Raw genomic sequence first — 16,169 nt, 5'->3', positions numbered from 1 at the left:
TCTCTCTACGGAACTATGCTGAGATAGATAACGTTACAGCTGAGCCGAAGAAGACTCCATTAATGTTTACATCTTGTGCTGCTGATGAGTAGATGTTCGCATTATACTGAATTTATTAAGACGATGGTTAAGCATGAACAAAGTTTTAAATTTGTCTTAAACAGAATTAGGAAGAAAAGCCAGTCTAAATCATAATATTCAAAATAAAGGCCTAGTCTTCTCTGCCATGAAGGTTAACAAAGTAAATTAAATTAATCTTTTTGAGAATTTAAGGTTTGGATTAGCACAGAAACATTTATTAATTTGTGCTTATTATTAAAAAGTGCAGCTTTGTTGCATGAATTTTGTCTTTAGTGCTTTACAGTCATGAATCAAATATGTTTGACTGTTTCCTGTTTGAGATTTAGATCAGCTTAAACTAGATGGAACATTTACTGTATTTCCCAGTTTTCTCCTGCTTGTTGCGGAACAGGCTGTCAAACATTTAAATTTACCTACAGTAACATCAACGTAACACACATGTACAGTAGTGCTTTTACATGACATAAGAGTTTAGCAGCAAGAAGTACTTTTTGTTTGGACATGACAAAGCAATGTTGGGGACTTCCACAAGTTTTAATATTATTGACAGATAGATTCTGTAAACTGAGACAAATTCAATCTGTGACAATTTTGCAATCACAAAGATACACATGTAGCATACCCCCCACCAGCATGTTGACACACACACACATACACAGAGAGCCTTTACCTCATTTCCTTGTGCGAGCCCTCGACTGTCATGTTCTTTCCCTGCTGCACTGTCTGAGTGGATGGATGCTGCTGTAGGAGTCCTTTATCTCAGAAGACAGGTGCTGCCATACACACTCATCATCCCGGTTTGTGTGTGTGTGTGTGTGTGTGTGTGTGTGTGTGTGAGAGAGACATCCCTCCTTCAGCCTGATGGGCAGACCGCATTTTCTTTTCTGTCACCCTGTAAACATACACACAAACATCGTCTGAAGTGGCTGACCTTTCACTGGTGACCAGAACCTTTATGTAGTGATTTAGTGGAGAGGAAGAGTCCTGCTCTATCTCCTGTGCGTCACAACACGGGGAAGTTGAGATGGTCTGCACGTGTACCTGTACATACATAAATGTAAACACTTTAGATGCAGGCATGCACACACTCAGGTTTTTCCAGTTCAAAAGAAATTTTTATTTTGAGGATGCATTACATACATTAGTTATTTACACTGGATCGGAATAAAGTTGCAATGTTTCTTTCTTCCACTAAATAGGTCAGTGGGCCAGCAGATTGGTCACCTTGAGGAAAGGAAACCAGAAATGATTTGGAGAGACTATATCTCCACCTAGACATGATAAAATGTTGTTTGAAAATTGGTAATATGCATAGCCCTAATGATCTAGCTCAGCATCAGTGTAAACATGGTGATAGACAAGTCATAAACTCTAGTAAGTCAAGTCATTTCTAAGAAAACAGCAACAATACTAATAACAGTTTAACACCAAAATAAGCAGGTGTATACCAGTTTTTTAAACACTGGAAAACCTCCCTAAAATAGGGGATAGACTTCTGCTCTGTTCCAATTGGCAGTAGACCATGTACACGACTCTGCAATAGACAATGCATTTCTGTGTGTGTGTGTGTTTTTTCTTTTACTGGTGTGTCACATTCAATGTCTCAGATGGGCCAGAAAACAGGTTAGTAAATAGTAGATCGCAGCAAGGAGGCCTCTGAAAATGTTACAGTGGTTACTTCTCTTTTGTATCTCTTACTTATTCAGTCTCTTTCTCAAACTCGGTGCAGAGTAATTTTGTACAATGTTCGAGAGTTGCTTGGACGGATACATACGGCATTATGTGGCAAAGGCAAAGGGACTAAAATGAGCTTGTCCACCAGGGAGCTGTATTTATTTCTGCTGATCTAAGCCAATTGGAACTGGAGCCGATGAATACCCATGACTACTGCAGTCACTGGACCCAGGAGTGAATGCTGAGTATTACCTTTCCCACTGAATACAAAAGCCAGATGTTAGTGGGTGTTGGTGTGTTTTTGGTGCTGTGGAAGACAAGCTTAAAAATACTGCCATGTGAGCAGCTCTGTGAGGCTGTTAGTAGACACAGAGGTGCTTTGCTAGCATCAGCTAGCAACATGCTCACAATCACAATACTAACATGTGGATGTTTAACAGGTATAATATTTACCATGTTCACCATCTTATGCCCACCATACACCAGGGGACTTTGGAAAGACTTTTTAAAGACTAAAGTATGACACTCTATCACATCTGAAGACCATATGCGTTTTTGGTCACACGCTTTTTTGCATGAGCCAAGACTGTTTGATTTTATCTGAACGTCAAGATGAGAAAAAGTCTGACGTAAGACAACTTGGACTGAGCTATATGACCACCTTACACCAAACGATCGGGATCAAAGGAGTGTGCACTAACCGAGGTAAAACTTGCACAAGTTCACGCCCACTTTAGGGAATGTGTCTGTGGCAGTGAAATTGCTTGTTAAGTCATTTGGTGTTAGGCCAGCATTAGTTTAATGTGTTAGTATGCAAACACTTGCTAATTAGCACTAAATAAAAAGTACAATGGAGGCTAATGGAAATGTCATTAGTTTTGGAGAGATTTGGTGATAAGTATTGAACAAACTGAAATTACAACTACATAATGGTGCTGTAGATGAAAGGCAGGCGATCACAAATGTCAGACAGATTCATCCGGAGCAGACCATGAATATCTGAGCAAACTTTCACAAAAGTCCATCCAATAGTTGTTGAAATATTTGAATCTGAAACAAAACAATGTACCAACTTTCCCATAACTGGAGCCTCACATATTCTTGGTTGCACACCTTGTACAAGATCACCACACTGAAACTAATACCTGTTGTTTGATCCATTGCTGAAAGCCACCAAAAACAGTTATACAATATCCAAACAAACAAAAGAAAGACAGAGAAATGAATCATAACCTCTTAGGGAAAGGTTACATTGTCTTGGTTTTGTTTCAACAATTTTAGAGATTAACCTCCTATCCCACTTACTCCCTCTTGCAGGTCTGTGGTGGAGGCGACAGAGGTGGATCTGAACATGCGTGTTGGTCTGCACACAGGACGGGTGCTGTGTGGCGTGCTGGGCCTCAGGAAATGGCAGTATGATGTCTGGTCAAACGATGTCACACTGGCAAATGTGATGGAGGCCGGAGGGCTGCCTGGGTCAGTGCTGACTCTTACACCAACTGAAACTGGACTCTGAGCAGCCACAGTAAAAACACAACACAAACACACACACACACACACACACACACACACACACACACACACACACACACACATACACACACACAGTATCCCAGCAACAGAGATAGCCTTATAATGTGTGCATCCAATCACAGATGGGGAAATGTATTCCTTATGAACTCCTCATGTGTTTCCATAGACTTGTCAAATATCAGTCATAAAGGATAAGGCTAGACAAATTCACTGACAAATTCAAAGACAAAAAACTAAAATTATTTTAGCCACCTGACAGGAATGGTCAGTTCTCACAACAGCCTCAAAGCATTCTCTAAAACTACAGATGCACATTGCATTCACTAGAGGAAGACAAACTGAGGACATTGACTTGAAAATATGAGACTATATTATGATTATCTCTATATTTTTATGAGCTAAATAGCTTTTTGTTGGGTGGGAGGGTTGGGTTTTCTCTTTTCTTTCTGTTTTCTGTTTGGATCTTTGTTGTTTTTAACCTCTGTGAGGCACTTTGTGTTACTGTTGTATGAAAAGTGCCATATAAATAAAGTTGATTTGATTTGATTTGATATAGCATCTCTATTAGGATCATGAGATCTTTATCTTACTGTAATGAGATCTGCATCCCATAATCATAAGATAGTTTCCTTAATTATGAGCTTATTTCCAGATATAAATGCTGTAATTAAAATGAGACTTAAACATGGTTATCAAAGATGTAGCCAGGATGTCATTATCACAAGAAGTGTTATTATGTGATATATTGTAACTATGAGATCTTTACATGTAATCATGATATATAGATGTCAGAATGTAATGTGGTACAAAAATTCAATAGCGGCATATCTGATATTCTGATTTCTTTGAGTTTGGCTGATTAGAGTGTATTTTTACACTGTGGATTTTACCTCCCTTTTTTTATATTGGAAGCATAATAGGGAGGGATCTCTTAATGGCCAAAATGAACTATGAATTGTCTTAACCTAGCTCTATATGATATTCAGAGCATATCTGTGATTCAGTGTCTGGGCCAGGATAGCTGGTGGCTAGCAGCTAACAGTGCTAACAATGCGATCAGCGCTAAGAGCGCAAACAGTGCTGATAGAGCAAATGGTGTTAACTAAAGAGGAAGGGGAAGGAAAGGGAAGGTTGAATTCAATTCAATTCAGCTTTATTTAAAGTGTAAAATCACCATAAACATGGGCTCAAAACACTTTCCAGTTCACATAGAAAAAAAATACATTGGAAAAATACAAATTGCAAATAAAAAATACAATTTACAATTTACGTATGGAATGATTAGTTCAGATAAGTATGGGGGTGCTAGGCCATGTAGAGATTTGTAGGTGAGTAAAAGCAGCTTTAAGTCTGATCTGGACTGGATTGGGAGCCAGTGAAGAGTGATTAAAGCTGGGGTTATATGATCATATTTCCTGATTTTGGTTAGTATCATGGCTGCTGCATTTTGAACAAGTTGTAATTTGTTTGTGCTGCAGTGCGGTAGGCCAGAGAAGAGGACATTGCAGTAATCTAGTCTAGATGAAACAAAGGTGTGAACTAAGATTTCTGCATCTGAGGTATTTAGCAGGGGACGGATCTTTGAGATGTTGCGTAGATGGAAAAATGCTATCTGATTGATTTCCCTGATGTGAGCATCAAAAGACAGAGATGAATCAAAAGTCACATCAAGGTTTTTAACTGTTGAGGAGTGGTAGTTGGGTGCTCGGGCCTATGATTAGTAATTCAATTTTGTTGGCATTCAGTCATAAAAATTTTTTGTGACATCCAGTGAGTAACAGCAGCTAAGCAGGATTCAGGATTTGTAAGTTGGGATTGATTGTGGGGTGTAAGTGGAATGTAAATTTGCGTGTCATCGGCATAACAATGGTAGTTAATGCCAAATCTACGGAATATGTCACCAAGGGGCAGTAAGTATATACAAAAAAGTAAGGGACCCAGGACAGATCCCTGTGGTACGCCAAACTGCACTAAGGAAGATATGGATGTAGTGTTTTTATATGAGACACAGTGCTTTCTGTCACTCAGATAGGATTGTAACCAGGAAAGTGCAGTACCATGGATGCCTACGTGATTGGACAGACGATCTAGCAGAATGTTATGATCGACTGTATCAAAAGCTGCACTTAAATCCAGGAGAATGAGAAGTGAAGAAGAATTGGAGTCTGATGCAAGGAGAAGGTCATTGGTTACTTTTGTGAGGGGAGTCTCAGTACTACGTAGTGATTCGAAACCAGATTGAAAAGGATCGAGGAGGGTATTGTGTGAAAGGTGATCGGTAAGTTGACTGGAGACTATTTTTTCAAGGACTTTGGAGATGAAAGGGAGATTTGAGATTGGTCTGAAGTTGTTCAGAATTTCAGGATCAAGAGTAGTTTTTTTGAGTAGTGGTTTGATTACAGCTGATTTGGGCACTACCCTTCTGTGACTACCCTCCTTTTTTTTGAGCATTGTCAGCTGCATATTTAAACTTGTGGTACAGCTCTGACTGAGATTATGTCAATTTCTTTACAAATCACAAATCAAAAATAGCAAGACACACACCATCAAAACTTTCTCATAACAGACCTGAGCATAACCAGTGATGTGTATGCAACATGATGTATTTTTGCAAAAAAAGTGACTGTTGAAAGTTGTTTCAGAATGAATAACTTCTGCTGCTCTAATAGAGGAATATGTTATCCAAAATGCAGTGGCATAAGTTTCTAACAACAATGAATTTTAATGGCACAGAGATATATGCAATACCTGTTTGTAGAATCAATTCATTGTTGGATCTGGTCTTTTCATGCAATTTGTAATGATAGTGTAAGTGTAACATAGTCACCTTATCTCATAAAGAGTTATTCGGATTGAATTGTTCCTCTTTGATGTAGTTTCATAATTTTTTTTTGAAAGGACAGCAGCTTAAAATAAGGTGGGCCACTAGTACTAAATTAATACTTGATTCAGGGAAATGTACATGTACAGTAACAAGCTGATTTGCATTTTAAAAGCACCGAAATGAGGTCATCTCATTGGCTCAATTTGGTCTTGTTTCAAGTGAAGTAATAAGATTTTAGGACTCGTTACCATATTAAATGAGTTGTTAGGATTAAAATTTCTTCGCTGCAAAGAATTTTGAGCAAGTTGAGGGGCTATTAGGCCGATGAAAATAATGAGGGGGAAAATTGTTTAAGACCTTAGTGCCAGACTTTCATCACTAACTGCCTTGCATCCTCTGCTCTGCTTGTGCTTCCAGCAAGGTGCACATCACAAGGACCACCCTGGAGTGCTTGAATGGAGACTATGAGGTGGAGCCAGGCTTCGGTCATGAGAGACATGCCTTCCTCCAAAAACATCACATAGAGACATTTTTCATTGTGCCATCACACAGACGTAAAGTATGCCACAATCATTTCTTTTTTTGCATGTTCCCTCTCTCACTCGACAGGTGATATATCTATCAGTGTTATAATAGTTAATCCTCTCATGCAGAGAGGGAGGCAGGCCGTGTGTTAAGCTGGCATATGCATGACTAGTATCATTGTCTCACACTCACTGTAAATGTGCGCAATAGCTGAATATGTGCCTCTACTTGTAGCATTTTTAATCCGCAGCTACAGTATTTGTGTGAGCACACACACACACACACACACACACACACACACACACACACACAAATAAACACTTGACATATGCAGGTTTTCCAACGTTTCACTCACAGTTTGGCGTAAAAATCCCAATCAAGCTTTATTTATTTCCTTGAACAAGACAATACACTCCAAAGCATATTAAAATTCGTGCTTTTGTCATGTCTTCCTTTTCCTCCCATCCTTGATGGGCGTTGCAAAATTTTTTCTCAGGTTTATTACGGAAACTGTATTTTCTGTTTTCAGGATAATATACTGGAGGATTGTTAGTAAAAATAAGTTGTAAATAATGAGTTCTGTAGTTTAATTTAGTTGAAATTACTACAGTTAACCTGCCAAAGACCCAGAGGGCTCTAGTTTCCCAGCGCAGCGCAGGGTAGTGCAGGGTGGCGAACCCCGTGCAGAGCTAGTTTCGAGCAGCGCAACCCGAGGCGTGCTCAGTTTGGTAGTTTGGCAGACCGAGGTGCGCTGAGATGGGTGTGGCGGCGCAGCAGGGGGAGGTGTCGACAGATCCAGCTTGGCGCAGTGACAGTTTCGTGCCAAAAGGCTTCGCCAAAGGTGCACTAAAAGCTCGCTAGCTGAAAACAGGTTTACTGTCAGTACAGGCGGAGCGCAGCCGGTGTAAGCCAAAGTTTGGCTGACCGGCGGACAGTGCGCACACGTCACCAAAACCGGTAGGCAGGTTTCCAGAATATCAGGCACATTAACAATGCAATAAATAGCCACAAAATCACTATTCAATGCAACTATCTGCAATCAGCACATAAATGTATCTCTGTATCGACTGTCCCGTCACATCTGATGTCAGATCAAAGGGGATTGGCACCGTTTGACGCGTTTGTCACTCATAATGGAAACCCAACCTGATTTGATTAACACAGCTGCAAAATAATGAGTTCACATCCCTCTCACCCAACCACAAACAGCCACACGTGCTGTTTGTTGCATCCCTCTGGCCATTAAAAAGAATGCAGGTTTAAGGCACTTTACACTGACTTTGCCTTTCTATGTCTGAGCTACGTCCAGTTCTTTTATACAGTTTCTGTAAACAATACATGATGCCAAACAGTAACATGCCTGTTTCCATTTGTTATATGCAAGTTTAATGTCTAGACTTGGTAGATTATAGATAAGAGGAAGTTGGGAATGTTTCATTTATGAAATTTAAATGTGTTGAAAAAGGGCAGTGCACGTACTCTAACCATGTGGGAGGCTGTTTCAGAGAGTGAAGTGAATGAACACAAAACAGAGTCTGGTTTTGGTTTTCAGCCTTGGATAAAGAACTGTTACTATGTGAGAGGTCTCTGTTACATTTACAGTATGTCAGGAGATAATACATGTTATCAAAACCAAACCTTAAAGTGTTTCTGTACCTCTATAGTGTCTAAGTCTTTCTTCTCTCCTGTTCATCTCATTATCTTTCCAGATCTTTCCAGGTCTTATTCTGTCAGACATCAAACCAGCCAAGAGGATGAAGTTTAAGACAGTGTGCTACCTGCTAGTGCAGCTGATGCACTGTAGGAAAATGTTTAAGGCTGAGATCCCCTTCTCCAACGTCATGACCTGTGAGGATGATGACAAGGTATTTAACAGACACAATCTGTAATCTCAGAATATTATCAATGTTTTTTTCTGTTTGTATGCATGTGAGTGTACCACTACTGTACAGAAAAGATATAAATATTTCTAGGTTATGTAGTAAGAGAAATCCTTTTAATGGGTTTGTATGTCCATTTGTGATGGAGCAAAATCCTGCTTCTATTCCTAATCTGCCAGACACACACACACACACACACACACACACACACACACACTGTATCGCAGTAATCTGGATTTCTAGATTTCGCAGCATCTTTAATCCTGCAGTATGCCTGCATTACAACTACTTGTTGAAAAGTAAACCACTGGAATAGATATTATGAGCAACTTTTGACCTAAACCCACTGCTCTTAAGCTTGCTGAGTTTGTGTGTGTGTGTGTGTGCATGTCTATATATATGTTGGTGATTTTTTTTCATGCATATGAGCATCAATTTGAGCTTTCTCAGGTGTTTCTCATCATCTTTGTGAGTATATTTGCTTTAATCCAGCAGTGAGTCAGTCACAGTGCTGCTGGTCTGTTCCTGTCACTCAGTGTTTGATGGCTGATGATTTGGTGTTGTGGCATCACAGGGTCTGACCGTCAGAAATAGCCTGCTAGCCGTAATCCGCCCAACTGTGTGAGCTTGGCCAGGCATTAGTACTTCATGATTCTGATGAGGTTGCATTATGACTGCTGGTAATCACCCACAGCCTGGTATCATCTCCTATAATAGCATTAGCCACATTGTTACATGATTATCCAAGTAGCCAAAATCCTAGCATTGTGACACAGTGGAATTTCATAATGGAATTATGACACTGCAAATTGTTTGGCCAAAAGCATATTTAATCATATGATGGATGATAAATCATTTTTATGACCTAAAATAAATAGAGTGGTACATTGGATTAAGTACTGTTAGACTATTAACTGTCACTTTCTAGTGAATTTGGATATTCGTGGTGCAGTTACTGAACATGTCAGTCAAAATAAACTTGTTTCTACACGAGGCAAAGCTGTTCAGCTGTGTGATGCAGAACATGTGTTGGAGTTCAGTCTGAAAGCTGCTGGATAAGAGCTTCAATTTCTGCTGGCCTGGCCGGTATTGTAGATATAAAGTTTTTAATTTGTGCGAATGAAATACTGTTTTGCATATTACAAATGAATAATTTGTATCCTCATATTAATGGCTTTTGTGCACTTTCAGGGACACTAGTATTTTTACACCTTCAGACTTGAGAAAGATGAAAATGAGACTGAATGACTCGTTCAGATGGATGTAGAATCTGTGGGAGCAGAACAGTGATTATATTAGGATCCTTGTATCACTTCCACTGAGGCTGGATGATTAAGTGACAGAGCCACTGTTTTTAATGTTATTTTGTAGAAGCAGGTGTAAATTTAAAGAATACCTCACATTATTTTTATAATGCTGCGCTGTAGCTGTAAAATAGTGAGAAGAAGAACTGACTGATTCCTCTCTAATAATAGCTACAGTTGAGACTCTAACTATAAATACCTACAGTGTACCGTGTGCTTGCTTTATGCACATTGATAACATGCTTAATGATAGAAGAATGGTGCAGTGTGTCTCTTATGTATGGCAGGATGCAGCAGTGCATTTTACATGAATCTTTCAGTTTTTGTTGAAGTGACTCTTTGGCCCAGATTGAAATCAGGCAGCGTGTTTTGTGCGTACTCTATCCACGAGAATCCATTTTGCCTGTTGATGCTGTTGCCTGTTGTCACACTTATATATGATGCTGATTTTAATACGACGCTGTTGGTCTGACTACATACTTCCACTCACACAGAGGATGCCAGCTGAGTAGACAGTCCTTCAGTATCGACCAGGATACATTCTCATACACAATGCTAAAAGAAAGTGGTCATTCTGTATGTAGCCCGGATCACCTCCAAATGTAGTCTGGGTGATTGGATCTCAATGAGCCTGTTTACACCTGGTACAGAGTGGTGCAGGAATTCAATTCAATTCAATTTTATTTATAAAGCCCAATATCACAAATCACAATTTGCCTCACAGGGCTTTACAGCACACGACATCCCTCTGTCCTTATGACCCTCGCAGCGGATAAGGAAAAACTCCCCAAAAAAACCCCTTTAACGGGGAAAAAAAACGGTAGAAACCTCAGAATGAGTCCTAAGTTAGCATTTTTGCACTCCCGGTTCCCTCTCGGTTTTTTGTTCGATGCCTGAAATAAGGTCTGCGATTAACACAAGCTGAGGAGACTTTCAGGATTTGTTCTACAACATAAAAGACATCAGTAAATACCCCAGTTGTGAATATTGATATATTTATATATATTTATTATTTATGTGTCTTAAAAAAGGCGGTGGCTAACAAGCGGCTAAAGGAGACTGCAGAATGTCATCACCCTGAACATGGCTTCACAGCATCGTTGTGGTGGTGTGACTGTGGTGTAGTTTGTTTTCAGCCTAACATTAGCCTTTTACCTCTAGCGATTGCATTTATGCTTCAAAAATTATAAAAGTTTTGTTCATTTGTGAAGATAGTCTTGCTGAACAAAACGTGCAAGAACCATAAATGTATGTTTGCCACATACTTTTTGATGAGGGAACAAAAGCGATGCTAACTACTGTGTCTGCCTACAATAAAACATCATTCCTGCAGCGCTGTATTAACATGCTTCTGTTATTGGTCTCCAGCTTATCACTTTTGTTCAGATTTTGTCACTGTTTAGGTCCCTTACACCAGAGGGTCAAATGGCCCTACACACACTTGCGTTTATACTCTCATTAGCAGCTTGCTAGCATGCTCTCTAGTCAAGTTAACGGTTGACCAAATGAAAGAGGACCAAAAAAAATCTGAGAATTATCTCAAGAACATTAAAAACTCCTGTTATAGAGCGTTGTCACCAAAACATCCACCATGTCCTGCATGATAATGTAGTCCTTGTCGGGGACACATCAGAACTCATGAGCGTTTACACCACAAAAGATATGTAGTCAAATATGTCCCACGCCTCAGAAAGTGGTTTGAGTGATCAGATCACAATGTGTCTTGATGGTCATTTACACTTGTATTTAGCACTATTCACTTGTGATGGGATCACCAAGATGCAGGTTAATACCAGGTATAAACAAGCTCAATGTGTCCGCAATGCGTCTTGGGTGCATTAACACCTGTACCTAGAGCTGTCAACTTGTGCATGGCTCACCCAAGGCGTTAATGCCAGGTGTGAAAAGGGCCTTAATTTAGCTGACAGTTTAGCTCACAACTCTCTACCCCACTAATGGTAATGAGGTGTAAAGTTTTCTGTCTGTATTTCATCAAACAATTTCGTTTTTTGGTGTTTAACAAGCATTGCAGCCTGACAGGGCTGAGCCAGCATGGCTGTAGATTTCATATCTTGTTTCCACTGATGTTTGTGAAGTTATTACAAAATCTTACAGCAGTGAATGCTGACTTCACAAAACTCTGCATTGGTATGCCTCAGCACACCAGCTGAGAACCAGCCAAGTTTAACACATCAGACAGGCTTGGCCTCTGCAGAGGCTGATTGTGTTGTCTGTTTGGTGTCTGACAGCGGAGGGCCTTGCGGACTGCGTCAGAGAAGCTGAGGAGTCGGACGTCCTTCTCAGCCACCGCCGTGCAGCACTCGCCAGGAACACGAGTCAACCGCTACATCGGGCGGCTCATTGAAGCGCGGCAGACCGAGTCAGAGACAACAGACCTCAACTTCATCACTCTGTTCTACAGGAGCAGAGACAGGGAGCGCAGGGTGAGGACACACACACACACACGCATATACACTGAACATCTGCAGAGAAGCCAGCAGTAACTTGGATTTATATTTACAAAATGTTACAAATATATACTTTCCTCATCACACATAAGGTAACATGCTTCGTGACTGCCCCCCCAACCTTATTCTCTCACATAGGCTACACACCCTACACAGTCTCTAATTCTTTCTCCCCTTTCTCCCTCTCTCCCACGCCTGTTGTCTATGATGTCTGTGTGTGTGTGTGTGTGTGTGTGTGTGTGTGTGTGTGTGTGTATGAGGAATCCACCCACCCTCTCAGGAGGGGGTGCAGATAATGATTTGGGAACGTCTGAGCGGCACACGTGATAGCTTTCTCCTGTGCTTGCGTGGGTGAGCCATAAAGGAGACACAGAACGGGGACGGGCAAGTGTGTGTGTGTGTGTGTGTCACAGTATCTATGTCTGTGTCTTTGTCTGTGTGTGATCTAGACATCCAAACTGGTGGCAGAAGAATCATAGCCCCATACACAGTAAAAACTAGTTAATTATTACTCATTTTCAGAAGTCTCATCCATCAGGAAAATGCCACCAGCAGAAAAAAAAAAATCAAGGCTCAAATTAGTGTTTATTTACTCCCACGCAGCTACAGTAAAAATATTTCTTTCATAGGATGCTGGTAGAGTTCAGGACAAACCATTGTCCCTGAAGTATAGATCTAACTGCACATCGGATTTATAGAGCAAACGTTAGATTGTTTCATATCCAACTACAGAATTTAGATCCATTCAGTGTCATCTGCCTCTAAAACAGTTTTTTATCTCAGGCAGAAATAAAGAATAACTTCTAAGGTAGTGGCTCTCAACCTTTCTTGTGTCAAGGACCCTGAAATTGATACAAATTAGGTCATGACCCCCATTTGAGAAAATTTTGCTTCAAGGACCTCCGTCTGAAAAGATTTTGGTTGTTAGATATGATTACAACCAGAATTTTATAGCTGTAAACTACAGTTGTGGAGATAACTAAGGAGAAAGTGAGACCTATGATCAGAGTAGTCACTCAGATCTGAACTCATTAAAGATAAAAACAATAAAGCTGTCATATAACGTAGGCCTCTTCCACTTTATCATCCCTCATTTTCTCTTTTTCTCCAGAGGTTAGTCAGTAGTCGCTTGGTTGGTCTATTGCCATGATTCTTTAGGTCTTTGCACAATGAATCTGTATTTTTTTGTCCAAGTGTGTTGCCTGTTTAAAAATAAATCAATCACGTTTAAACGCAGACTTCAGACAAAAGTGGACAGCGGGTCAGCAAAAAAAAGAAGTGGAAATATTTGGAAGCAATTACCTTTTTGAAATCTTCCACGACAGAGACAATGTTATCTTAGCCTATCCAGAAATGCACAACAGCAATGATGATGCTTACAGCAGAGTGCAAAGCCACACAATATTGTTACATAATTCGATAACCAAATGCCTTCAGGGAGTGTCGACGGGGAGGTACCTTCAATGGAGAGAAGCAAGGGAAGCAAATGCTACTCTGCATTTTTGTATAGCGAACTTTCCCAACCAATGGAGTAATGAAATGCATCACACTCAATGTGCAAGATTTCTGTACATAACACAATCTATCAGATGACGGATCAAAACGCATGGGAAAAATACGGACTTGGTGTACAAAGGCCTTTAGCCTGTAACATATCTTGACAACCAGTGAATGGATTCTTTCCTTTATGGTCAGTGACCTTATTCTATGATGATGACAGCTGTATCAGGATTGGAGTTGCCATCCTTCTGGTTAGCTGCTGCCTCTCATAACTGAGATGCTGCCCTAAGTGAAGGAGTTAACAATTTTCAGGTCTTGTTCACAAGGGTTAGATGGAGCGTGAGAACAGCAGGTGGAATTAGCCTCTCTCAGGTGGCTTATGCTTGAGGCTGAGTCCAAAGGTGAAGCTCCACTGACACTCCAGATATCACCTGTGTTTCAGGAAGAAGGCTTTGGGTCCCAACCAGAAGGATGTGATGATGGAGGCAAGCAGGTGAAATTAACTTCCCTCTTGGTCTGTCTAAGCTCATTTTGAGGGAGAGAATAAGAGGCTCAAATAGAGAAGAGTGAGCTACTGCTTCTGCACAGTGGAAGGTGCCATTTCAGGTCAATTGTTGGAGGTATTCTGGGCATGCCAAACTTTAAGGACACCCAAAGCCAGAAGAGTCTGGAGGGATTCTGTAAATCAACAATCATGGAGGCACCTAATCTGTTTTTCATACCAAGCACACAAGCTTGCATAGTTTGTGTGAGGTTGAACATAAACTGAGAAGAGAGAATTATGTGTATTTTAAGCAAGACAATTACTAACCACAAAAGGTGGTGGTATTTTGGCCACAGAACTTGGCAGAAAATCAATGTGGTGTTTACTTCCATAGCTAAGGTGGAAATTATGATTCTCGGAAGACTCTTTAAATGTCTCAGCAGATCTACGCAGAGAAGGGTGGTATGGATAACTATACATGTAGCTCATCAAGTTTTGCAAAGGAGCTGATGTGATAAACTCAAAAAGTCTGAGTGTGAAAAAAGCTCTTGTTTTATCTGACTCCTGATGGTAGTTGGAGGAACCTTGAACAGCCATGCAACTCTCTTCCAAAGACCCCATGTATATTTGCTGCAGTCCAGAGAAACATATTCCAGCCTTAATAGGTAATTTAGGTATTCTTTAATCTGGGCCCTATTTTCCCATGTTTTTGAATCTAAGTGATTAATGGGAATGACAATATTTTAATAGGTCCATAATTGAGCCAGGCAGTACTGGCCAAACAGGCTGCATTGTAACCATTCAGGGCCTTTGTGCACTGTCAATTTACACTTTTGGTGGATGTAAACTGTCACAGCAAATATGCCCTCAGTGTTTACATTGTGGCCTGGCCACTGATCTTGCTCAATTTTGGACCAATTTCAAGTTGTTGTTCTCATTAGTCATATAAACCCCTTTCCAAATGCATAAAAACCCCACTAACACCGCTAACATCTGGCTTTTGTGTTTAATGGAGATTGTTACGATCGGCATTCACTCCCTGACAAATGACTCTGCAGTAGTCAGGGGTGTTTATCGGCTCCTGCTCTGATTGGCAGTGATGGCAATACAACAGCCTTGTGGATGCACTAATTGTAGCCCCTTTGTCGATGCGACCCACTGATCAACACCCACAGAATACCATCTGTCTCTGTCCGAGCAGCGCTTGAACACCAATGACAATGTAGTCTGCACCAAGTTTGAAAGACTGAAAAAGTAAGAGAAATGAGAAACAAAGTAACCACCGCAAAATTTTCACTGGCTTCCTCACTGCTCTCTACTGTTTACCAGCCTGTTTTCCAGTGTGCAACCCCTCTATGATGTCACACATGACACACCAGATAAAAAAAGGCACTTTATTCGCCATTTTTAGTGGGTTTACCGTGTTTAAACGTACATACATACATGCACTAATTTTGGTGGAAAAAAGGTCTTAGACACAAAAACATGCAAAATAGGGTCTGGATCAGAGCATGTGAGTGGAGCGGGAGCGGGAGGATTTTGTGTTGAGCGAGGAGCGGCTATTTTTTTTAAAAGGTAGAGTGGATCTCTTGCTCCAATTTCACTCCGGTCGCTCATGCCCCACCCAGAATACATCTTTGCACCTGTGCACACCCACACTATTTTCTTTCAAAACTATAGAGTTTACTGTGTACTTCAGAAAAGAAACTGAGAAGAGAAGCAGCGGTACCTTGGAGAACGGTCCCTAACTGCGGGAAGAGGCGAGAGGGCTTCAGAGGCCGCTTAACCTGGTTCGTCTCCTCCACACTTTGACTATTTCCACCCTGCCAGCGGTACCGTGTAGAACGGTCCCTAACTGCGGGGAGAGGGCTTCCCTGGAGAATCTACCAAGCTCAT

The 16,169-nt window shown here is 40.7% G+C and overlaps 1 protein-coding gene across 3 annotated transcripts in view; it reads left to right on the top strand.

Annotated features, from left to right (window-relative positions):
• LOC125895322 (adenylate cyclase type 1-like) overlaps positions 1-16,169 on the top strand; it is a 61,212-nt gene that overhangs the window by 23,347 nt on the left and 21,696 nt on the right. For all 3 annotated transcript variants that reach the window (XM_049587065.1, XM_049587066.1, XM_049587067.1), the window contains exons 6-9: positions 3,073-3,231; positions 6,530-6,671; positions 8,347-8,502; positions 12,071-12,265. In XM_049587065.1, the coding sequence (XP_049443022.1) occupies positions 3,073-3,231; positions 6,530-6,671; positions 8,347-8,502; positions 12,071-12,265 (652 nt within the window). The remainder of the gene's footprint in view (positions 1-3,072; positions 3,232-6,529; positions 6,672-8,346; positions 8,503-12,070; positions 12,266-16,169) is intronic.

Source organism: Epinephelus fuscoguttatus, linkage group LG10 (assembly GCF_011397635.1).
Source record: "Epinephelus fuscoguttatus linkage group LG10, E.fuscoguttatus.final_Chr_v1".
NCBI lineage: Eukaryota > Metazoa > Chordata > Actinopteri > Perciformes > Serranidae > Epinephelus > Epinephelus fuscoguttatus.
The sequence above is the reverse complement of the archived record's forward strand: the minus strand, read 5'-3'. Positions and strand labels throughout refer to the sequence as shown.